The sequence below is a fragment of the Acomys minous genome (assembly GCF_964271855.1).
Source record: "Acomys minous genome assembly, chromosome: 15".
Lineage (NCBI taxonomy): Eukaryota > Metazoa > Chordata > Mammalia > Rodentia > Muridae > Acomys > Acomys minous.
This window is the reverse complement of record NC_140497.1, coordinates 53,997,940-54,023,924: the sequence shown is the minus strand read 5'-3', so window position 1 is coordinate 54,023,924 and position 25,985 is coordinate 53,997,940. Positions and strand designations below refer to the sequence as shown.

Here is a 25,985-nt window from a genome sequence, read left to right as displayed (position 1 = left end):
TTCCACTCTGCATTGTCAGGACACCGGAAGTCCAGTCCAATAGCCAACACCAAACAACAGCGCAAATCAGTAAGGGTGGCCTGATCCTGCAGGATCATCACAAGTCAGTGGAAGTGGCCAGAATCAGCCAGAATACCAGAGAAGTTCCCTGGCTCTTTTCTCTCTAAGAAGTGAAGACCAGCAAAGCATTGTAATTCAAAAAGCATCCACTGTCTGTGGGTTTCCATTGATATTCTTTCTAAACATCATGCACCCTCTCATGTGTCTGTTTTGAGCAAAACATCACATGTCCTCTCACAAGGCAGTTTCCAGAAAAATATCACATGACACAACTGAGTTTTTAAAGAAGCCGGAAGCTTCCACTTCGAACTTCCGACTCCATATCCCCTCGGTGCCAGGAGTCTCTGCTAATGTCATCACCATAGATTCCCTGGAGCTTTTCCCATCCCCGAGATGCCTCCCAACTGATTTTCCTTCTCTTTCCCAGTATTCCCCAGTACCCTGCTTACCTGATCCCACCCCTGTTCTACTCTTCCCCCCCCCCCCCCCCCAGTTCCCTCCATCAGTCTACTTCAGATGTCTATTTTATTTCCTCTTCTGGTTGAGATTCAAGCATCTTCCCTTGGACGGTGTTACTTGTGGATTGTAGCACGGCTATCCTGTACTTTTATGGCTGATACCCGCTTATAAGTTAGTACATACCATGCCAGTCTTTCTGGGTCTGGGCTACCTCACTCAGGATGATCTTTTGTCGTCACAGCCATTTGCCTGGGAATTTCATGGTGCCATGTTTTCAACAGCTGAGTAGTATTCCATTGTGTTCACTGTACCACATTTCCTTCACCTATTCTTCGGTTGAAGGATTTCTAGGTTGTTTCCAGTTCCTGGATGTTACGAATAAAGCTGCTATGAACGTAGTTGGACAAGCGTCCTTGTGGTATAGTGTAGCATCTTTTGAGTATATGCCCAGGAGTGGTATGGCTGAGTTCTGAGGTGGTACTATTCCCAATTTTCTGAGAAACTGCCAGATTGATTTCCAAAGTGGCTATGCAAGTTAGCACTCCCACTAGCAACGGAGGAGTGTTGCTCTTGCTCCACGTCCTCGCCAGCTTGTGCTGTCACTTGAGTTTTTGATCTTAGCCATACTGAGGGGTGTAAGATGGAATCCCAGAGTTGCTTTGATTTGCATTTCCATTGATGACTAAGGATGTTGAATAGATCTTTAAATGCCTCTTGGCCATTAGAGAGTCCTCTGCTGAGAATTCTCTGTTTAGCTCAGCACCCCATTCTTTTAAAAATTGGGTTATTTAGTTTGTTAGTGTTTAGTTTCTTGAGCTCTTTGTAAATTTTGGAAATTAGCCTTCTGTCAGATGTAGCGTTGATGAAGATCTTTTCCCAGTTCTGTAGGCTGTCATTTTGTCCTATTGAAGGCGTCTTTTGCCTTACAGAAGCATTTCAGTTTCATGAGGTCCCATTTATTAATTGTTGATTGTAGAGCCTGAGCTGTTGGTGTTCTGTTCAGGAAGTTGTCTCCTGTGCTAATGAGTTCAAGGCTCTTCCCCATGTTCTCTTCTAATAGATTTAGTGTATCTGGTTTTATGTTGAGGTCTTTGACTCACTTGGACTTGAGTTTTGGGCAGGGAGATAAACATGGATTTATTTGCATTTTCCTACATGCAGACATCCAGTTAGATCATCACCATTTGTTGAAGATGCCTTCCCCCCCACTGTATGGTTTTGGCTTCTCTATCAAAAATCAAGCTTCCATAGGTTTGTGGGTTTATTTCTGTGTTTTTTATTTGATTCTATTGATCAGCCTGTCTGTTTTTTAATGCCAGACATAAAAAATGTCTGTTTTTAATCTTAATTGCTGTAATGATAGTTAGCAATCAGGGATGGTGATACCTCCTGAAGTTCTTTTATTGTACAGGGTTGTTTTCACTATCCTTTTTTAAAATATGAAGTTGAGAATTATTCTTTCAAGATCTGTAAAGCATTGTGCTAGGATTTTGATGGGTATTGTATTTAAGCTGTAGATCGCTTTTGGGAAGATGACCATTTTTACTATGTTGATCCTACCAATCCATGGGCATTGAAGATCTTCCCATCTTCTGTGTCTTCTTCAATTTCTTTCCTCAAAGGCTTGAAGTTCTTGTCATATAGGACTTTAACTTGCTTGTTTAGAGTTATAATATACCAAGATATTTTATATTATTTGTTGATGTTGTGAAGGGTGTTGTTTCCTTAGTTTTTTATATCTTATATAAAGGAGGGCTAGTGATCTATTTTTGTTTGTTTGTTTTGTTTTGTTTTTTCTATTTTGAGTTAATTTTGAGTCCACCCACTTTTCCAAAGGTGCTTCTCAGCTGTAGGAGTTCTCTGGTAGGATTTTGGGAGTCACTTGTGTGTACTATCATATCATCTGTGAATACCAATACATTGATTTCTTCCTTTCCAATTTGTACCCCCTTGATCTCTTTTAGTTGTCTTATTGCTCTAGCTAGAACTTCAAATACTATATTGAAGAGATAAGGAGAAAGTGGGCAGCCTTGTCTCCTTGATTTTAATGGAATTGCTCTGAGTTTCTCTCCATTTAGTTTGATGTTGGCTGTTGGCTTGGAGTATATTACCTTTATTGTCTTTAGGTATGTGCCTTGTATCCCTGGTCTCTCCAAGACTTTTAACATAAAGGAGTGCTGGAATTTATGGAAGGCTTTTTTTTAGCATTTTATGAGTTTATCATTTTTTCTTTCAGTTTGTTTATATGGTGATTACATTGATGTTTTTTCCTTTTTCTTTTTCTTTTCCTTTTTTTTTTTTTTTTTTTTTTTTTTTTTGGCTTTTCAAGACAAGATCTCTCTGTGTAGTCTTGGCTGTCCTGGACTTGCTTTGTAGTCCAGACTGGCCTTGAACTCACAGAGATCCACCTGCGTCTGACTCCTGAGTGCTAGCATTAAAGGTGTGCGCCACCACTCCCAGCTGATGAGTTTTCATATGTTCAACCATACCTGCATCCTTGGGAATGAAGCTTACTTGATCATGGTGGAAGATATTTTTGATGTGTTCTTGGATTCTGTTTGTGAGTATTTTATAGAATATTTTTATGTCAATATTTATGAGGGATATTGGTATGAATTTTTCTTTCTTGGTTGAATTTTTGTGTGATTTAGGTATCAAGGGTGATTGCAGCTTCATAGGATGAGGTTGGCAATGTTCATTTAGTTTCTATTTTGTGGAATAGTTTAAGAAGTATTGGTATTAGTTCTTCTTTGAAAGCCTGGTAGAATTCTGTGCTGAAACCATATGGCCCTGGGCAATTTTTTTCTTTTTTCTTTTCTTTTTTAATGGCTATTTCTATTTCCTTAGTTGTTACAGGACTAGTTAGATTGTTAACCTGATCTTGACTTACGTTTAGTAAGTGGAATCTATCAAGAAAACCTCCATTTTGTTTAGATTTTCAAGTTTTGTGGAGTATAGGCTTTTGAAGTAAGACTTAATGTTTCTTTGGGTTTCCTTAATGTATGTCCTCCTTTTCAATTCTGATTTTGTTAATTTGGATTTTATCTATCAGTCTTTCAGTTTGGATAAGGGTTTATCTATCTTGTTGATTTTCCATAGAACCAGCTTTTAGTTTTGTTAATTCTTTGTATTATTCTCTTGGTTTCCAATTTTTGATCTCAGCCTTGAGTTTGATTATTATTCTTTGGTGTATTTAGTTTTTTTTTGTTCAAAAGATTTAGGTTTGCTTTTACATTGCTAGTATGAGATCTCTCCAGTTTCTTTAAGGCACTTAGTGCTATGAACTTTTCTTCCTAGCATTGCTTTCATTGTGTACCATAAGTTTGGATATGTTGTGCTTTTATTTTCATTGAATTTTAGAAAGTCTTTAATTTCCTTCCTCCCTCCCTCCCTCCCTCCCTCCCTCCCTCCCTCCCTCCCTCCTTTCTTTCTTTCTTTCTTTCTTTCTTTCAACACTGAGTCTTTATTGGACATAGCTATTTGAGGGGGATGAAACAGGAGAAATGGGTGGCACCGATATTAGCCCGGCCATGCTTCACTGGCTTGTAGGTGCTGGAAAACTTGGCCAGGTGGTGGCCGATCGTCGCTGGTTTTATCTCCCCCTGGAGGGAGGTCTGGCTATTGTAGACGCCCACCATGCTGCCTACCATCTCGGGCAGGATGATCATGTCCCTCAGGAAGGTCTTCACCACCTCTGGCTTCTCAATGGTTGTATCCTCCTTTTTGGCCTTTCTCAAGTGCTTGAGAAGTGAGTGCTGCTTCCACCACAGGCCACAGTTCAGGCAGTGCCTCTGCTGGGCGCTGTACAACTGCATCACCTGCTTGTAGGACATGCCCAGCAGTTGGTCCAGGTCCACGCCACAGCAGGTGAACTTGTGGAAGGTCCACTTCTTCTGCCTCACTTCAGCCATCCTGGCTGCTCCTCGGAAAAGAGAGTGTTGGCTGTGTCTTAATTGCTTTATTTCTTGTCTGAACCAGTAGTTATCTAGGGGAGAGTTATTTGTTTCCAGGAGTTTGTAGGGTTTTTGCTGTTGTTGAAGCACAGCTTTAATCCATGGTGATGTGATAAGATACACGGGGTTATTTCAATTTTTTTTGTAGCTGTTGAGGCTTGCTTATTGATCAACTCTGTGATCAATTTTGGAAGAGGTTCCATGTGGTGCTGAGAAGAAGATATATTCTTTTGTGTTTGCGTAGAATGTTCTACAGATATGTTAGGTCCATGTGGTTCATAATGTTGGTTCGTTTCATTATTTCTTCTTAGTTTCTGTCTATCAAGTATTTGTTCATTGGTGAGAGATGGGTGTTGAATTTTTCTAGTCTTACTGTGTGGGGCTTGATATATGATTTAAATTTAGGAATGTTTCTTTTATGAATATGGGTGCCCTTGCATTTGGAGCATAAATGTTAAGAATTGAGATGTCATCTTGATGGATTTTTTCTTTGATGAATATGAAGTGTCCTTCTCCATTTCTTTTGATTAATTTTGGTTGCTATTCTGTTTTATTAGATATTAGAATGCTTACTCCAGCTTGCTTCTTGGGTCTGTTTGCTTGGAAAACCTTTTTCTAGTCCTTTACTCCGAGATGTCTATCTTTGTTGCTCAGGTGAATTTCTTGTCTGCAGAAGAGTGATGGGTCCTGTTTTCACAGCCATTCTTTTAGCCTGTGTCTTTTTATTGGGTAATTGAGTCCATCAATGTTTAGTGATATTAATGAACAATAATGATTAAATATTGATTTTTTTGGAGTGTGTGTGTGTGTGTGTGTGTGTGTGTGTGTGTGTGTGTGTGTTTCTCTTCTTTTTGTTTTGTTGGTGTGGAGGTATTTATTTCCTGGGTTTTCCTGGGTATAGTTAACCTCTGTGGGATAGAGTTTTTCTTCTAGTATCTTCTGTAGGGTTGGATTTGTGGATACATATAGTTTAAATTTGGTTTTGTCTTAGAATATCTTGCTTTCTCCAACTATGGTGATTAAAATGTTTTCTAGGTATAGTACTTTGGGCTGACATCTGGGATCTCTTAGTGTTTGTAAGATATCTGCCCAGACCCTTCTGGCTTTTAGAGTCTCTGTTGAGAAGTCAGGCATAATTCTGATAGGTTTGCCTTTATATGTTACTTGACCTTTTTTCTTCTTGCTTTTAATATTCTTTCTTTGTTATGCACATTTAGTGTTTTGATTATATGTAGTGGGAGGATTTCCTTTTCTGTTCCAATCTATTTAATGTTCTATAAGCTTCTTGTATGTTTGTAGATATCTCTTTCTTTAGGTTGGGGAATTTTTTTTCTATTATTTTGTTGAAAACATTTTCTGTGCCTTGGAGCTGGGAGTCTTATTCTTCTATTTATATTATTCTTAGGCTTGGTCTTTTCATAGTGTCCCAGATTTCTTGGATGTTTTGTGGTTTTAGGCCTCCTGGAAGGGAAACAGAGCTGTGGGCCTGACAGTAGACCTTAGGGTACAGAGTGCAGCTCATCTCTGCTGGCTGTGCCACTGGAGGACCAGGCAGGCAGGGAATTGGCAAAGAGGAGTCTAAGGTACTGTTCCCCTGCAGGCCTTCTAGGGAAGGTGGGTGGATTGAGGTCATGGGACATCATGTAGCCCACCTCTGCTGGCTCTGCTTAGGTGGATCCAACAGGAAAGGGAATGGTCGTAATCTGCTTTCTTACAGAGCTTAGGACCACCAACCTAGGGATGACAATGCCCCCCCATTATCAGCTGGGCCTTCACCTATTGATCAGGAATTAACAAAATGCCCCCAGGCTTTCTCACAAGCTGATCTTATGGAGACATTTTCTTAAATTGAAGTTCCCTCCTCTCGGATGACTTTTGCTTGTGTCAACTTGACATAAAACTAGCAAGCACAGCATCTTCAATAAAACATGATTCATGTTTCTTACCTAAGCCTGGGAAGTATAATTTATCACATTGTGTGTTTCTATCAATGCACAGGTAAACTAATCTACCTTTAGTCTTCAGAAGATCTGTAAAGATGGTGGGGCTGTGGGGTGAGGGTGGAGTTAGCTGTATATACTTTATGAAAGTGGTGAATCATTTATTCTCTAGTGTTCTGTGACTAAGAGCAGAGGCAGTTTGCATTTGTATTTTGTTCTCTAGTTCATATACTGTTGGTTGGAAATTCACTGAAAGGATGACTTGTCTTAGGTAGCAAAGATGCTTCTCTAAGTGTTGTTACACCTCCTCCGTTGCATGGTCTCAAAGCAATTTTATCTCTGACTGTTGTTTCTGTTTTTGTTTTTGTTTTGTTTTGTTTTGTTTTTTGCTAACAACACAAATTTAAAGGTGTTCTAAAAGTGATGAACAACTTTAAGATAGAATAAGTAAGAAATGCTAATTTATCCATACATGCCCCCAGGTACTTTGTGGTTGTAGCTTGTCTTGTAGAGGTGGATGGGGCTTAAAAACTCCATGAGTCACCGGCTCTGTGTCATCAGCTGTGCTGCTTCCCTTAGGACATTTTGAGCCTTCGGGGTTTATAACCCACGTAGCTACAGAATGAATAGGTATCACTAAGAAACAGTGTCAGGTATTTGGTCACTGTGCAGATCCTCCAGTTCCACTCCTCGTAGGTGGGTGCAGTAGACCCAAGTAGTCGGCATGTGTCCGCAGCACCCCACATCGTGTGGAGGCACGTGATGGAGGCAATGCTCCGGAATGCTTCGCCCTTGTGTTCCCTTCTCAAGTGTGAGTCACAAGCACAATTCTTGGTTCTGAGGGTGGGGTTGACAGCTTCTTAGAGCCTCAGAGAACAACGGCATGACGTTCCTGAAGCGGTGACTGGTCAAATAGAACCTACTTGAAAGATCATCTACTTAAGAAAGTTATATTTTATTGGAAATCCATGTTGGCGGTGTTGTGAGGAAGTGAAATAAGCCAGGTGTACGTAGAAAAAAAATAAATACTTTGCGTTCTCTCTTGTATGCGGAACCTACAACAATTGAGCTAATAGAAGTAGACATCAGAATGGGAATTCAAAGACGGGCAGGGTGAGAATGGAGGCATGGTGGCCAAGGGTGCGAAGTCTTGTATGGAGGAGGTGTTTTTTTGTGAGAGGTATTCATGTAAGTAGAATATTGAATAGCCTGGTAAATATGGTCAATAACAATATAGTCAACATTGCCAAACTCAAGAGAGTAAATTTTAGATATTCTTACCAGAAAATGATAAATGTTTTGAGGTGATAAATACATTAAGTGGGAAACTTACGGGAATTTTCTGGAAGGGGTGGAGAAAGTGATTGTGGGAAGAGTTGGAGGGTTGTATATATCTTTAAAATACACTGACTAAAATTCTCAAAGAACTAACAAAAATATTATTAATTTTTAGAAAAACACATTTCAGAAAGCATTTATTTTTTAACAAGCATTTTGCTCCTTAGAAATTTCATCCTTGTAGCTTATAGTGAATAGCTTTTTTTTCTTTCCCCTGAGCGTTTATCACAAGTGGTAGTTTGTGTCTTTGTAAGGTAAAGCCATACAGTGGGAGGGAACTGCTTGATCTTGTAGGTAGTTGTTCTCCCAAAGCCCTTTATATAGTGAAGAGCTTTGGAAGTCAAGGTTCAAGTCATTTTGTCTCGCTTGCCTGCAGTGTTTTTAGTTTTTTGACTGGCCTTTAGGACTTAACCTGAAGCTAGTACACTAAGAACACCAGGCAATTAGTACATCTTGCCTGTGCTGGTTAGGTTTTTTTTTTTTTTTTTTTTTTTTTTTTTTTGTGAACATGACATAAGCCAGGCAGAAAGGAGCCTCATTTGGGTAAACACAGATTGGCTTGGAGACAAGTCTGTGACGACTTTTTCTTTACTGATGCAGCCCATTGCTGGTGATGCCACCTCAGGGCGTGTGGTCTTGAGTTATATAAAAATTGATGAGGAGCAAGCCAGTAAGGAGTGTTCCTCTGTGATCCGAGCCGTACTTCCTGCTTCTAGATTCCTGCCTTGAGATCTTGCCTGCCTAACTTCCCTTCATGATGGATTATAAGATGTAAGAAAAAAATAAACTCTTTTTTATTAAATATATTTTATTTTTTACATATGCATTTATACAGCAAGAAGAACCATGACACAATCAGGGATTATGTAAATGATACATTCTTAGTGTTTTGGCTATTTATATTTGGCAGCCTTGAAGAAAATATCTTTCCTATCTTGGTGCATCTAAAATTCTGAATGCAAATCAATATCTATTATATCTTGTCATTATTAGCTTAAAACATCTATCTAGACCTAAAAACATCTTAGCCCCTAAACAACTAAAGCTTAATTGTAAAACTAAACTATTTGTCCTTCAACCCCATCAGTGACTTGAGAAGGAATAAAATTGATTACCTGAGTATACTGGGAGTGCAGGTTAGTAGCTTTCCAAATGAGAAGGTGACAGAGACAGTTTGCTACCTGAGCAGTCACCCAAAACTCTCTATAACATTGGAGCATCATCTTCAGCCTTCTGGCTCAATATATCTGATAGACATATTTGTGAGGCAGGAACTATTGAGGACTTGCTTACTCTGTGTTGGCAGAGTTTAGCCGTTTATTTTGCTTGCATGCAAACTTGCCCTTTTTTAGGCAGAATTCTGTCTGTGGTAGAAACAAGGACGTTTTGTCCAGTGGCTTGTTTGCCACATTTGAAGCCATCTCTATAAGGAGGTTCTTTGATGTTCATCATCCTCTTTGAGGTAGGCTGGGTGTGGCCAGGAGTTAACCTGTCTCATTGTCAGTGAATCTTTAAAATAATAAAAACATCTTTAAAGGCCATATTCTGCATGTCTCTGAGGTTTTTGAAGACCTTATCTAACTTTTACCTTATCTTTCTATAGAATCATATCTCTCTGTTACACCTAGCATATATATTGTTGTCATAAAAACAGACTAGTAATTGATATGACCATGATTTAATCAGCTAATAATCAACTTGTATAACTTACTTATCCTAAACAGCCTGCAAAAGCACTTTCAAAGTATTGAAGTAAACCTTGTATTATCATTGAGTTGTATGGGTACAATACCGCATATTAGAGTAGAAACATATCCAATGTATGTGAAATAATCTCAAATTTGAATTGATACCACTGTATCTAAAAGTAAGCTTATGTCGCATCTATATACAAAATTCAATACCAGTAAGTAACCTTGTGAGTAGCAATTAAGGCATTAAGTTGAGGAGTAGATTCACTAATCTACTTTTTGTCCTATCATCCCTATATATTTCTATATTCCTCCTTCTTTCTTTTCAACCCCTACCTCCAAACCTAAGAATGAAAAATAAAGGAAAAGAGAGACATCCCTGAGTCCAACCTTGTTTTCTTTCTAAGTAAGACCAGTAATAACTTATAACCAACTCCTGTTGAAAGCAACCGAAAACCTACCCAACCCCCCTCAAGGGAAATGGGGCATTGTTGTTTTAAGGTTTCTTCCAGCTGATTTGGATGAATAATACCTTTGTAGGGGCCCAAATAAAATTAGGGAAAATGGTTAAACAAGCTAGGAATAGCACTTATGATCCAGTTTCTAAATGTTGAGAAATTCCATTTTTTTAAGTCCTGTGTGGGACAGTCTGAAATGCCTGACCAATTGGAATTGGGAGCTTTCTTCGAAGCTGTCCTAGGAGCTGTCCTCTTCTGATGAGGAACAGCAGCTGAAGCGTTTGATGCTGGAACGTGAAGGATGCAGGATGTCAGCATCCAGCATGTTGAGAGGAATGAATCCTGTCAGGTCTGATCCAGCGACAGTGTCCGGTTCTTTTGTTCTGAAAGTATATACTGTCCCACAAGCATTATACAGTCCTAAAATTATAAGTGTATAAGGTGTGTGTGATGCACAGAGCAATTAAGGCTGATTCTCTGGTCTTTGTATGAGCAGAAAAAAGACATCTATAAATCTTCATTCATGCCATACGAAGAATGGCATCTAATAATACTTCACAGGGCTTCTGTAGCCAACAAGAAACATTGTCTATGCATAGACAATCATGTCTCAACCAGTCTCAGACCTTTTCCCAAGTACTGGGATTAGCAGTTTTAGTTGTGCAGTTTGAATCCTTAACAGCCTGTATTTATGAATTTTAAGGTATCAGAGATACACAGACCCAGAGCTTGAGGAAGGCAAAAATTGTCAGTTTGTGCAGGCAAAAAGAAAAAAGAGAGAAAGAAAGAAAGAAAAGAAAGGTGAAGTAGAGACTTGACTCGCTGAGCCTGTTCATTTGTTGTGGGAAAAGGCCCACCCATTTTGTCATGACTAATTGCAAAATGGTGGGAAAGGCGGAGGAGGGGATATTGTGAGCTAAGAGTATTGGTTGTTAATTTTCTTTTAAGCCCTTTCTTTGAAGCTCCATAGCTCTCTAGATTCTTGTTATCTTAGTGACGGAGCTGTGAGGGAAGCTTGATCCTCGGTATCTGAATTTCCTTTATAGAAAGCTTTGCTCTAGGTGAATGCTTAGCGTCTTATCTTCCTGACTCCCAACATTCTACACCACATTTCCAATAAACAAATAAACACAGATGGATGAATAAATACAAACAAAGCAAGCAGGGCTTACCATCGGCGAAAGCTCCAGTGTCTTATAGTTTAGACTTCTATCTAAGGTGTCAGACCCTTGCAGGAGGAACATAAGCTTCCCACTTGGTCAGAAGACAACCGAGGTGAGCCCAGGCTAAGGGTGTCAGTGCGAGATGTGTTTGGGCCTGTGACAGGCTGGCTTTCATACTGTTTCTACAGCTTTCCATGCTTCTTGAGAGCTAGCGTGACGCTGCGCTCTGCTCTGGAGCCGCCAGCTTCCTACACCCTCATTGGCTCACAGGCTCTGACTTTCACCTCCCTCGGGCAGCAGCAGAGTGTCCATTTGCCCTGGTCCAGGAAATGGGCATAGTGAATAGAGCACAGCTGCTAGGAAGATGAAAATGAACCTCTAGGGACTTTAGAAAGGGGCCTGGATTCAGTTTTTGTCTCTTTTGCTCCCACTGTTAAAAGCAGCCAGCCAGCCAAGCTAGCAGAGGGGCTGCGTGAGGGGCTTGACTCTCGGTTTTCGCCATCTGATGCTATGCTTCTTCCATTTTTTTTGCATTATCCTTTTTTTTTTTTTTTTTGATGTTCATCTCTTAACTCTTAGAAATGCAAGATTTAGCCTTTCAGTTACTCCACTTTTCTGCCGGATGCTTTTAGCTTCTCTCGAGAGGCTTTGTGCCCCGACTTGACGCTGTTATTGACTTTTGGACGATGCAGTTAGCCTGTCCAGGGAATCGGGAATAGTTGTAGGGTATAGGTGGGGTATCCCCTTCTTGCCAGGCGCTAGTATTTTGTTTCGTTTGTTTTTCTTGTCTACATGGAGGTACATGTCAGGTATATTTTTCGGAGAAAATGTGCATGAATCTCCCTGTTTATTTCCAAGACAGCGGAAAGAATGGCTAGTTTTTGTATGTTTTTAAGCAGTAGACATTTTAAGATGGCAGCAGGAAGTTTTAATGAAAGGGGAAGAGCATCATATTATATTCGGATACACTGCACTAACATGGACAGTGTAGGATAGCAAATTCCGTGTTAGTCTTGTGATCATTTCATTAATAACTCGTTGGTTCTTGGAGTCAGCAGCAATGTGTTTTCTGTAAAAACAAATGTTTCTGTTTACAGAGTCAAAGCACAAGCACACGTAGACAGGCAAGTGTGCATTTGTACTCATATTTCTGTTCCAGCAGGAGTTTTCCGCGGCTGATGTAACAAGCGTAGCTTAAGACAACACACGTTTGTTTTCTTACAGCTCTGGAGGCCACAAGGAGTACTGGGCTCTCAGTGTGCCAGCTCGGCAGTGGTTCCTTTGGGGACCCCAGAAGATAGTATTTCCTTGCATTACAGATGCATTGCTTTGCTCTGGACCACTTCCTGTACTTCAAAGCGAAGGACGGTAGCATCTTTTCCTTGAGTCTGCTTTGCTGTTCTTTGTCACAAAACCACTGTGTGGTATCTCTCTCTCTCCGCTTCCCCAGGACACCTGTGATTGCACTTAAGGCCCGCTTGAATAGCACAGGAGAGTCCTACATTAGTTTACTTGTGTCTTTACTCTTCTGCATGAGTTTACCACACGACCCTGCTTCCCTTTCTCTGGACTGAGTACGGACAGAATTTGTTCTTTGCTTCTGCAGACTTTTGTTCATTCTAACCCTAACCCTTAGATTATTTACTTAAAAGGAGTCACAGCCCTTTCATACTTATGGATTTGTAATTTATTTATTTATTTTATTTTTTTGGATTTGTAATTTATATATACATACATACCTACATACACACACACACACACACACACACACACACACACATCAACGTGTATTTGTGTGTATGTGTTTGTGTGTATAAATAGACATTCCCTTTTGTACTTCTAATGATTTTGAAAGATAGACATAGATGGGTGTGTATATTATGCTGTCATACCTTCAAATGATCAAGTGATCTCTCTCTCTCTCTCTCTCTCTTCCTACCATCTCCCCATTTTTACTCTTTTTTTTTTTTTTTTTGCTGGGTGCCTCTGCCTCTAATGAATCCTCCAAACCTAGTGTATAAACAGAAATCAGCTGTTGTGGCTGGAGAGGTGCCAAGAGCTTGAAGGCGTAAGGATCTTCCCCGCTTGGCTTTCCTGAGTTGGTCTCTCAGCCTTGCTGGTTGCAGGTAGAATTGAGTGACTGACTTCATCCGGCTTCCGGTCTCCTCTCACCCTCATCTCTCTCTGCAGACTGATATAAGGATGCAGCCTCTCCTCCTTATTCCTTTCCTAGGTAAAGGGAAACAGCTGGGACTGTCACCTTGTTAAACTAAGGAAAAACTCCAGGTCAACGGAACAGAAGTTCTGGCCTGGGTGCAGGCCTAACATTTCAGTGAAGCCCAGGCCTTCACTTCGGCCAAGGACCAAGGTGAGGTCAGCTTAGGCCAGGCTAAAGAGATAGATGGGATGATTAGACCTTTTCTTTTTTTCTTTTCTCATTTCCTTTCTTTTCTTTTTCTTTTTTTCTTTTTTTCCAGACAGGGTTTCTCTGTGTAGCCTTGGCTATCTCAGACTCACCTTGTAGACCAGGCTGACTTCGAACTCACAGAGATCCTCTTTCCTGTGCCTCCTGAGTGCTGGGATTACAGAGGTTGCACCACCTTGCACTTGCCCCTCGCATTAGACCATTTCCTACTCCTTCCAAATTATTTTTCTTTAGTGCAGTAAGTCTACCCATGTATGAACTATGCAGAAAAATGTAATTTTCCCTTTCCTTCTTTGTGCTTTCCAGCCATGCTTCCCTTAACACGTTGGACTCCCTCCCCAGCATTTTAAGCTTCCCTTTTCTTTCTCCAAATGCCCCCTCCCCACCATTTGATTGCTTCTTGACCATGTGTCTGACCCCCATGCTGGCCTAAGTGCACAGTTTTCCCGCCCCCCTCTTCCTCTGCACTGCATCTATAATATCCAGTTGGTCTGCCCTGGGTTTTCTCTTTCAAACTCTTAATAAAATTGTCCTTGAGCCTCCATTTGAGTTCATTCATAAATTCTTTTATTAATGAGATTAAGAACCAACCCCAAGAGGGGACCTTGACTTCCCATGTATCCACCCTGGACGCCATCTCTTTGGCCTCTGGTTTTTTCAGGTTTTTCCAATGTGTTTGTCAGATGTTACCATATCACAGATGGAGTGGCTTAGGCAGCAGAAATGAGTTGTCTCGTTGTTCTAGACATCAGCGTTGTCACTGCTGAGGTCCCTTTCCTGGCTTCAGATGGCACTTTCTCCTTTTGTCTTCATGTGGTCTTTACTTTGTCTGTCTCTCTGTGTCCCTAATCTTGTTTTCTTAGGAGGTCACCAGCCACCCTAGATTAGGACCTATTCTGGTGACCTTATTGTAATGACCCCCAAATACAGTTGTGTTTGAAGTATGGGGTTTAGGGGTTCAGCATGCACCCAACCACTCTCCTGCCGTATCAGTCCCGAGCTGTAGGTCCCTGTCTGCGTTTGGTTGGTGTGTGCACAATGCCCAGTTTCAAGGGACTTGGCTTGTGCTGCCTAGTGGGAACAGATGGGATTAAACAGGATCAAATGTGAAATGTGAATGTTGGAATTAAGTGCTGGCTTTAAGTGAGCTGTGAAATATTATTTTTATAGTCTTCAATTTAGCTTTTAATGTTTTCTGGCCCAAAGCACTATGTAATACTCAACTGACTGGCTCTCAAATCTTCTAGCCATCATATTGAAGTTGCGATAATTAGGAAAATACAGTGTCTGGTGCCTGCCTCAAGCCCTGTCTCATTCTTTCTCTCTTACTCGTGTGGCCCCAATCTCTCTTCCCCACTTCACTGAAAATGACTTTTACTTCTAAATTTTTTCTGCTCTGTCTTCTTTTTTTTTCTCCTAGTTTTGTAGCCAGACAGAAGTCCTTTTGCATCAGGGACATTCGCGCGCACGTGTGTGTGCATGTGCGTGTGTGTGTAAAAGTGGTTATTATAATAATAACATTGTGAGTTGAAGAATGTAAGTGGGGAGAAGATGTTCTGAGTGAGGCTGAGCTTTTATCTGTGCCACCCTTTCCTATACCGACGAACTTATGCCTGTCTGCGCAGCATATGTGTTGGCAGTCTCATCACTGTAACCTTGTTACAGAGAAAAGAACGGTGCATTGCTCCTTAATGAAGAATCATTGTGCTTCAGAATTAGAGGGAACCTCAAACAAAACTTGATTTGGTATCTCTTACTGAAAATGGATTAGGCCAGGAGTATTTAGATTTTGATGGATGTTTCAATATGGAAGTATTTGTGTATAGATAATGAGAAACCTTATGTTTCATATGCACCATATATACATAGCATGAGAGAAAATCTGTGTAACGTTTTTATTGCACCTTTATTTTAACTATGTCCTGCAACATGAGGTGGAGTGTGGAATTTTCTTAATTGTGGTGTCTTGTCAGTGCCTAAAGAGTTTCAGATTTCAAAATAAAGATGTTCATTGTAATACTGGCTTTTTGCTTGTGTAACCTTTCCTCCTCCCTTCCTCCCTCCCTCCCTTCCTCCCTCCCTCCCTCCCTCTGTCCCTCCCTCCTCTCTTCCCTCACTCCTTCCCTCCCCCCTCCCTCCCTCTCTCCTTCCCTTCCTTCCTTTCTTTCTTCAGATACTGGCTCACTGGGTCGATCAGGTTGACCTTGCATTGTCCACCTTCCTACCTTAGCCTCCTGGGTGCCAAGTTCAGAGAGGCATGTGTCACCACCATGCCAGCTGCGCGCCTTCTGTAGTGTGTGCATACAGCAGGGAGCCTGAAGTTCAGACGTTTATGTAAAACTGAGGAGAACCAGATGCTAGAAGAGATGGATTTTAGTCCCGATCACCTAACTCAAGATACAAGTCCTTTACTTCCTGATATTTTTAGGCATCCGAGATTGAGCCTCGGCCCCCCATGCTTGCTAAACATGCACCCCTACGGCTGAGCTTATCCCCAGCATGTATCCTGTATCCTTATTGGAGAGAGTTCTGCTCCTAAAATGATGACGATAAGGCAAAAAGGAGTACACTTTATTCAAGTAGCAATACAGATGGGGAAACGTGTTCCTGAAACATGCATGTCTTTAATCAAGCTGGTTACTTCAAATACAGTTCTTCAATGGCCGGTGGTTACTGTAGTGATAGGTGAAGGTTTAAACGCACTAGCATGGGGAGAGCGGTGTCAGCAGGGCTCACAGGCTCAAGATAATGAATGTAAGGAGAATGAGTTTACCTCACGTTGTTAAGGTAGAGAGATATCAGTACTTTGATTTGAGCCTGCAGGTAAGGGCCTGCACAATTGTTAAAATATGGAGTGCTTTGTTAAATTGAGGCACTTTCATGAGTGTTACTCCTAGATAGAGCAGTTCTTACAGATAATTTCCTTCTGTGAGAATCTTAGCGTGCTCTGAACATGGCTTCACTCTCAGCTGTAGAGCCTGCTGGTCTAGGTACTCGAGATGTCTGCTGAACATGAGACCTGCACAGGCAAAAGTAAGCCGGCCAGCTGATTAGGATGTACAATAAAGTATGAAACACACACCAACCGGGAACTGTGGTGTAGACAGTGCTCTGGCAGGACCATCAGCATCTCCTGGGATACTGGTAGAAAGTGCATGTTGTCAGTCCCTGCACTAACAGGATCTGAAGCTCGTGGGTGCAGCACAGCAACATGTGTTCTAGTACATGCTATGCATCATGCTAACTCATGCAGATGTTGGAGAACTCCCTTCTATCAGTGTGTTTTACACACTTTTGGTCATGACATATGGAGAAGCACACTTTAAATCATGACCCCTGTATACTCACTGTGCTGCGTAGTTTTTACTGTCAACTTGAAACAACCAAGAGTTACCTGGGAAAAGGGAGAAACCCCAATAGAAGACTTTTCTGGTCGGGGCTGGAGAGATGGCTCAGAGGTTAAGAGCAGTGGCTATTCTTCCAGAGGACCCAGGTTCAGTTCCCAGCGCCCATACAGTGGCTACAACCATGGGCAACTCCGGTTCCAGGGGATTATATGCAGTCTCTGGCCTCTGATGGGCACCAGACATGCAAATGGTGCCCAGACATACATGCAGGAAAATACCATTGATGGTGGTGGTGATAATGGTGATGATGATGATGGTGGTGATGTAATGATAGTAATCTAATTGCGTGGTTAGAGAGACCTTTGATTGTGCTGATGAGAGATTGTCTTGACTGATGATTAATGTGGAAGGGCCAGCCCACACCATCTGTAGCTAGGCAGGGCGGTTCAGTGTGAGCGCTAGCTGAGTTTGAGCCAGTGAGCACAGTGGTAAGCCGTGTTCCTCCTTGATTTCTGCCTCTGTTCCTGCCCCGACGCCTCCTAATTATGCCTACGATCTGGAAATGGAAGCTGAAATAAATCCTTTCCTCCCCCAGGATGCCTTTGATTAAAGTAACCAGGACACTCACTCACATCTATACATTTTCCCAAATCCCCACCCAGAGACACACAGACAGAGGCACATGACTTAAAGGTTTAACGAAAAAAAAAAAGTGTCATTTTAGAGGATTAAAAATTTTTGAAAAAAAGTTTTAGTTTATGTGTATGAGTAATTGCCTGCACATATGTGTGTATACCATGTGTGTGCCTGGTGCCCTTGGAGGTGAGAGGGATGTATTGAGTCCCCTGGAACTGAAGTTCAGGATGGTTGTAAGCCATCAGGTGGGTGCTGTGGGAACCAAACCTGTGTCCTCTGCAAGAGGAGCAAGATCCGTGTTTGATTTACATCTGTGGACTCACAGCCTGCGGGTAGAGAGGGCCAACTATATATTGGCTACCAAAGTATTAGACTCATGGCATGTAACTGTATTGATAGTAACTATTCTATTAATAATAACGTTGACTTTATTGATAGTACCTATATTTTAAAGCAGGGATGAGTTTATATTTTTAAAAACTCTGCTCTTAAGTTTTCACGTTAGGAATGAATTTATAGCTACTAGTAGTACTATGGCTTGTTGGTTTTATTCATATTGTTTAAAACATTGCCACATTTCATCTTAAGTGAGAAGAAGGATGTATTTTTTCCTGAGTGTGGACTTCCAGAAATCTTACGATTAGGCTCCCCAGAGACCGGAAGTTAAAGATTGTTGCTCACGTGGAACTTTTCTTCAGAATAATCTTCAAGCTCTAATTGCAACTCTAAGCCAAAAAGATTATCTTTCCTGGAACCGCTGAACGTCCTTCCTACATCACGTCCTTGATGTTCGCTAGCACTGCACTGATGAGCTTCCTCTTTGCAGAATGCTTCTGTGGCACGCTAAGTGGCTTTGGAGGTTACCTGGCCCCAAGTCCAAGCTGTTGACAATGGCCGTCTCTCCTCTCTTCCCCTCTCCCTTCCTATGCCCAGATGTGCAAGCCTGACTCCTGTATGTCATCCTCAGAGGCATGTGTTCTGGATTTTGACTGCATGATATTAAATCGGGAATACATACTTTATTAGCTGTACCATCTTGGACACATTAGTTACCCGTTCATTGGCTCCTTTCCTCATCTATGAGAAGGGAGGATAGCTCTGCTCGGTTTCTGGGATGGCTCCGTGCACTGGACAATGCTTGCCAGAGAGAAGTGGTTAATAAACGTAATCCATTCTAACTGTCCTCGATCTATTCTTTTCCCTAATTTTTAAAAAATTTGGCTGGCCAGAAAATTATAGACCGTTTCTACACAAAGATTTAAATTAACCCACTTTTGCATACTTCTGTTGCCACGAGCTGTAGTCTCTTTCTTAGACCGTCCTCTGGGTGATAATCCTATGGCCTTTTAAAATGTAAGTGCATACTCTTTATAAAACGTAAATAAATAAAAATTGTTGCCAAAGCCTTTCGTTGGCTTTCTTTCCAGCTCTGATTAAAATGAGATCACGTTTGTTTGGTCATTGCTTCTTAGAGCCCTGCTCCTGTCTGTTGGGCTCCGAGCTGCCCACTTACATGTTCTTCTGTGCGTCTTGGCCAGTTCTCAGTATAACCAGAGGCTAGTCGTTTTCCAGTGGCTGTCTCTGTGCACAGCCCCACGTTCCCATCCTTTCTGGCTTCCTGTCCTTCTCATTTCTGCGGGTACTACTTCTTTAGAGAGCCAGGCATAAACATATTCCCCAAATTAGGTCACCTTCTTTGGGAATCCCTGGGGGAGTTCCTCTTTTATTAGCCAGGAGCTCTCTAAATACACAGACGATCATTATTTTCTCCCTGTTGGGGGAAAAGGGATAATTAATCTATATTTGTTAAACACGTTACACAGAGGAGAATTTCCAGAGATGAATTTTTGCACTTTAAGAAAATTAAACGATTGTAGAGGTATTTTAAGAAACGCTGTCTCAACATCCTGCGAGTTAACTTTCTTATAGTGGTATAGAAGAGCAAGGTGATGGGCAAGAGTGACAGGCACATCACCACATGCTGAACCTGTCTGTAGTAGGGTGGGGGAACCGTGATGGGCCCTTCTCTCACTGGCTGTCAGTTCTGCTTCAAAGGCAGTGAGTTTTAGGGTACCCTTATTTCAGGTAATTACTTGGTTGTTAATAGAACCCTAATGTCAGTGTCCCACAGAATGGAGGGTCAGTTGTGGGTCCCACATGAGGATAGCTGTTTCATAGTCGAGACAGAGAGCAGTGTAGATAATACCCACGTGGTGGATGTTTTTATTCACAATACAGGCAAGAGGTTGCCTCCCCGATGGGTACAGATCAGATTTCACCTATTACTTAGTTCTAGGCCAGAAATAGGCCTAGAAATAGGAACCACTCAAATTTAGACAATTGCCTAAAGCAGTCAGGAGGGAGGCCTTAGTAGTTTACAGTTGTCAAATGTCAATTTTACCTCTGTAATTTTTCTTTAAATAGCAGCTTTTAAAGCATTCCAGGGGATGCTGGACAGATGCTCAGCTATAAGGCAGATTGTATCGATGGAAGTGCTGGCCGTTGTGGATGCCTTTCTCTAGCTGAATGCTGTTTCTGATACACAGACGTGGTAATTTCGGGAGAAAGACTACTTTCTTCCTGGTGGTGTTCAACAGAACGCATAGAGAGAAATATTTTAAATTTTGCCCCGGGTGATGTTGATCATACAGAAAGTAACATTATGCTTTTTATTAGCTAAAAAAAGTAACATAAACTTACCGTGTGTGCATGTGGGGGCCTGTTCATGTGGGTGCATATATGTTGAGTGTGCATGTGAAAGCCACAGGTTAACGGTGGTTGGTGTCTTACCCGAGGAGCGGATCACTTTGTTTGGAACAGGGTCTCATTGATCTGGGACTCACCGAGAAGGCCAGGCGGGCCAGCCTCCCCTCCCGGGCTGGGATTACAAGCTCATGCCTCCCACATCCGCTTCTTCTTGTTTCTTTTAACGTAAATCTAGATGTTGGACTCAGGTTTTCTTGCTTACCTGGCAAGCACCTTACTAGCCGAGCTTTACCCAGCCACAGAAACTTTTTAAAGCAGTTTATCGTAACCCCGCCCCACAGGCACGGCAGGCTCTTTGTATGTTTTTTTCTTCCCTCACGGTTATCACGTGTATACTGTTTTTTTGGCTGGGCCTCACTCCTGAAATCATGAATCTTGATTGTATTCTGATGATTTTTTTTTGTTGTTTCATTTTGAGTGATTAGATAGCGGTGGTCAAGCGTCTACGTCATGAATGGTCTGGTCATTCCCTGCTCAAGTAAATTGTCTTGTTATTATTTGTTGTGCTTTATTTTGCTTGTTTGCTTAATTGGCTACATGTTTTATTTAAAATGCAGCTCGAGTAAAAGACTGTAGTGATATAAGTTTTCATGTTTTTTAATTAAACGTTTTTTATTTTTTCCATATACATTTATATTATTATACCTGTATACAATAAACCATGACACAATCAAAAATTATATAAAAGTTACATTTTTAGTGGTTTGGCTACTTGGATTTGCCAAGTAGTTTAGTTATGCTGTGTTTGTAATGGTGTCTTCGGTTCTCACTTCGCAGGCAGAGCCGTTTGTTTGGGGTAACAAGGCATCATCAGCACATTCCCAGAGTGTGGCCAAGGCAAAGTACGAATTTTTATTTGGCAAGTCAGAAGAGAAGATTCCAGATCCTGGTAAGTGTCCTCAACATTGTCGTTCAGGTAAAAGACGTGCGGCCCTTCTGATTTCTGAGTAGCTGTACTTGCTACATCACTTCCTGCGCACCCTTGAGGAGCCCGTGGCCTAGTGTCTACAGAGCGATCTTCCTGAGCCTAGAATTGGATGCGATCCCTGCAGCTTGTGCTCAGGAATTCCAACACATGTTCTTCAATACTTGAGATTTCAGGAATTAACTAATTCTCATTACGCCTTTATTTTCCATGTTTACCGTTGTTCCGTATACCTACACTTTATTTTTGCCTACCATCATATGCTATGGAGAGGCAATTCCACAAATTTTTTGGATGATGCAATCTTAAGAGAGCAAAACAAACAAAACAACAACAAAAACCTGTTGGTCCAATCTAGCTGTCAACATTTTAGGATTAGAAACAACACTCTTCAAACGAGCTTAGAACAAATAGAGTTAATATCAATAATCCTATTTACTAACTTACTTCACATGTCAACACTATGCTGTATACCTTGAATAGGGTGTCTTATTTGATCCTCGGGGAAATCTAACCCTTAGTAAGTAATTTGACCCAATGTGGTTGGGATTTGGTTGAAAACAAAACAAGTAATTCTGTGTTTCAGATTGGCATGTTAGTTGAGATTATGTAACAACATTTTAAGAGTCCCAAGAAGCCAATGCATGTATATTCACTTAATCAGTTTAGTCTTAAACTGAACATTCATATTTCAACATTTAGAAATGTTTGTATACAGTACAAAGCAGTGAAATTACTCGAAACATCTTATTTTTGTTATAGTTTCTAAATTTATAATCATCTTAAGACAGTTTGGAAATCCTTGGCTGCTCTTAACTTTGCATGCCACCTTGTGGTTTTCTGGTTTTACTCTGATGAGGCACAATTTTTATTCAGTTATGTAAACAATGTGCAATATTCTCTGTGTCAAGAGTGGGTGGAACTATTCACAAGAATGTGCATCTGCTGGGCCTCTTACTACAGGTGTGTGAGATACGTAAAAAGCAGTTAAGTTAAACTTTGGTACGACGTGGCCACTTTATTCCTTGATATTTATCCAAGAGAAATCCTAGTTTATACCTGCTTTTACAGGGATATTTGTAACCTGCCCTTCTGTACTGTCTGAGAAACCAAGCACAGTAGAGCTTGTGCATTTTAGAGCTAAAAGCATGACTGAAATGAAGAAATGAATAAGCAAGTGGTAGGTAGGCTCAGTGTGGTCCTTTTCCAAACTGAGATGTGTTTGGTTTGTGCACCAGAGCCTGCTCTCACGTCATGGTCTCCTGTGGGCCGTGCTTCCCAAGGGCCACCATGGCAAAGTGAACAGGAGCAGATGAAAAAACATCCCTATTTCTAAGCAAAGTTTTCTCCCTTTGCTGGTTTACCTCTCACACCATTTATACTTTCTTGTTCCACATCTGAGGGTGCACCCATTTGCTCAGTGTTCAGTTAACAGATGAATATTCGGCACCATGCATTGGTCCAGGTGTCAAAGACAGTTGCATTTTCTATTTTCTGTATTTATTTATTTATTGACCAAAAAGTTTTGTGTGGGGCGGTGTTTTATTATACACGCCAGGATTGCTTCTGACTTAACTGTCTCCTTGCCTCATCCGCCCTGGTTTTGGGATTCCAGATGTGTTCCACCATATGTAATAGCATAATTTTGGACCTTAACTAAACGAAAATCCTCATCTATCAAATTGCCTAATAGAAAGATTATCCTGGTTTATATTCCTATTGCCAAATTTAACTGGGAAAGGACCGACTTACCCTGTAGTCTGTTAGATGTAGACATTTATATTTTTATGAAAAATAATGCTTTCTTAAGTGTAATGTTAATTTTAGGCTTTTAGTTCTAAAACAATGTGTATGCATTACTAAATTATATAAGAAGAGACAGGGCTGGGAGTGGGAGAAGAAGAGACCAGGAGGGTGAGCTCCTCTCTTCCCAATGTCTTAGGGCTTTAGCCTGTTTCTTCCACATGCTATGCCACCCTTTCTGCCCTTTCTCTTCACCCTCAGCCCAGGTTCTATATTCCTGGCAGTGAGTTTGGGCCATTGCTTCTACGTTTTGTTCTTCATCCTGTATTTAAGTTTGCTATTATAAATATTGCTGGCAGTTACCTCAAAGTTTTACTATTTTCTAATTCTCTAATGAAAAATGAAGACAAAATGCTTATATAGTCTATCTAAAGTAGATGTATATGGTGTGTGTGTGTGTGTGTGTGTGTGCGTTCTTTTGCCTGCGTCTCTAAGTATCAGTGTGTCTAAGGTCACTTCTCATGGTGACTGAGCGGCTGGCTCACGGCATTGTCATGGCAATGAGGCTGCTTGGTCTCTGCTGCTTCTCCATCTTGCCTTTCACCAGAAGCCTTTGGACTCTGCCTGTACTCCTACCAGACCCTTAACATTTGCATCCTATATGTTAACAATAGGAAAGGCTTTTGTCCTTTCAATGCAGGCTGACTCTAAATATTTGAACACGGCTCTTGGATTTAAGAATTGCCAAATCCAAGTGGTGTATGTAGCTGCAGCTGAAGTGAAAGAGAAGCAGGGCCTGTGTGTGTGTGTGTGCGACCTCTGCTGGCCATTGAAGGTAGAACACACCAGAGCTCTGCAAGGAATCTAGAGAGTGGAGCAGCGTCTTGTTAGATATATACTCATTGATTGTTTTGTTTTGTTTTAAAAATATTGTTATTATGTTCTTTGTAGGAGAAATCTACTTTCCTCTTGGAGGTATGCTTCTCATTTTAGTGTTCTGATGATTTAATTTGTGCTAATATTGTTTTCTAGGCCATTATACAACTCTTGTCTTGTAGACTTAGATGTAATCCTAATTAGGTGTACTGCTTGAATCTCCTTCTCTCTCTCTCTCTCTCTCTCTCTCTCTCTCTCTCTCTCTCTCTCTCTCTCTCTCTCTCTCTCTCTCTCTCTCTCTCTGTGTTTCATGACTCTACCTATATGTCAGGAGGATGAGCTTTGTTCTGGCTTGCCCATTGTGGAGACCTTTCTGTCATATCTTTCTTTACCTATGGAGGAATTTATTCTGTTATTTTTCAATTATTTGCCCTCTGCTTATTCTATGGCTGCTACTTATGAGGTTCTTACTGCATTTACCTTCTGTGCCTCTTAGATTTTTTTATTCCCATTTTAAAATATCATCTGACATCCTTCCCAAAACTTCTCTATTTCTAGTATTGTATTCATAATATCAGTCACTTTTCTGTTAATCTTCATTGCAGTCCGTTCTTTCATAGATACATGATTTTGGATTTCTAAATAATTGATCACAATTTTTTTTCTAAGATTACCCTGTATTTCCTGAATTTATATTTCCTTCAGGGTCCTCCAGGGTCAATTCTATTTCATTAAATTTTGGGGACATCTTTTGGGAGGTACCCTTTTTCCTCAGATGTTACTATGATATGCAGATTACTTTTCAGTTATTCAGTGATGGCACATGTTCTACCCCCATGTCAGATGTAGATTACTGCCGATGATGGGTGTTCAGCATCCCTGTATTTCTGCCTTTAGGGTGAGTGTGCCTGCTGTTTATTGGGGTTGTGAGTTCTGATGTGTCTCATCAGTGATTGTAGTGAGCCTATGTTTGAATGTGCGTTGCTTTTTTAATTCACCCCAGAGGAAAAGAAGCCCACTTCTCTCCCTATCTGCCATAGTGATCCAGAAGACAGAATAATTATTTTTGAAGAAAAGGTAGAATTGTCTTATTTTTATTGAGATATAATTTATATACAATATAAGTCACCTATTTAAAATAAAAAATTCAGTGTTAGCCTGATCACAGAATTGTATGACCATGACCATAGTTATGAACAATTTTTGTATTCTCAAAAAGAAGTGACTGTACCAGTGGCAATTTTCCAGACAAACACACACTTCCTTCTTGTCTCCTTCCACAGGGTTAACTATCCTAGCTACATCATATAATAGAGTCCCTTGTGACTGTCTTGCTCTCTAATGGATTTCTATCCCATTAGTGGCATTAGACGTCTTTTAATGTGCCTGCCAGCTTACTATTTGCTGTCTTTGTAGAAAGCTCATTCAGCCCTGTTTTCTGTCTTTAATATGGTTTATTAGTCTTCAGCTATTGAGTTGTAAGAGTTCTTAATATATTCTGTATTCAGGTCCCTTATCAGCTTTGTGATTTGGAGATTGCTCTCTCCTTGTGTTCTTTTCTTGATAGGGTCATTTGTAGCATGAAAAACTTTAACCATAACATACCATAAAGTCAAGTTTTATCTATTTCTTACTTATTCTTTTAGTGTAATGCCTATCTGTCTATTCCAAGGTTAAATAGATTTGTGTCAGTGTTTTCTTTCAAGCTTTGTAGTTCTTTTATTTATATGTCTGTCATCCATTTTGAGTTTTTTTTTTTTAAATGAAACATTTTATGGTGTGGTGATGGCGGTGGTGGAGTGTGTGTGTGTGTGTGTGTGTGTGTAATCACAGGACAACATTCAGGGAAGAAGACATTCTCCTTCTACCATGTGGTTCCATTCTAGAGACCGTCAGACCAGTATCAAGTGCCTTAACATAGTGAGGGTTAAGTTTTAGTTTGTGGTATGAAGATGTGCAGCTAGTAATCTCGGTAACAGTGAGAACATGTTAGTACATAACTGATTCGGTGAACGCCACTCTATTATACAAAATAAAAAGTAAAACAGAAACATAAGAAGAGCAACAAGGAAAAAGCAAACAACAATTAGCACTGTAGCACTACAGGGCAGAGGTTAGTTCTTACTCTAATCTCTGCATGTAGCTGTAGGGTCGAGGAAAACTAGGAGTCGTTACTTTAAGAAAAACACGATTTGACGTAGGAAC

The 25,985-nt window shown here is 40.8% G+C and overlaps 2 protein-coding genes across 7 annotated transcripts in view; one reads left to right on the top strand and one right to left on the bottom strand.

The window, feature by feature from the left end:
• Window positions 1–25,985, top strand: part of PSD3 (pleckstrin and Sec7 domain containing 3) — a 541,746-nt gene that overhangs the window by 203,029 nt on the left and 312,732 nt on the right. For all 6 annotated transcript variants that reach the window (XM_084758401.1, XM_084758398.1, XM_084758403.1 and 3 more), the window contains one exon: window positions 21,014–21,125. In XM_084758401.1, coding sequence (XP_084614527.1) covers window positions 21,014–21,125 — 112 coding nt within the window. The remainder of the gene's footprint in view (window positions 1–21,013; window positions 21,126–25,985) is intronic.
• LOC311584377 (small ribosomal subunit protein uS19-like) lies at window positions 3,996–4,592 on the bottom strand (the record flags this gene model as incomplete). The annotated part of the gene is made up of 1 exon (XM_084758630.1): window positions 3,996–4,592. Exon 1 carries the CDS (start codon window positions 4,428–4,430, stop codon window positions 3,996–3,998), a length of 435 nt encoding a protein of 144 aa, XP_084614756.1. The 5' UTR covers window positions 4,431–4,592.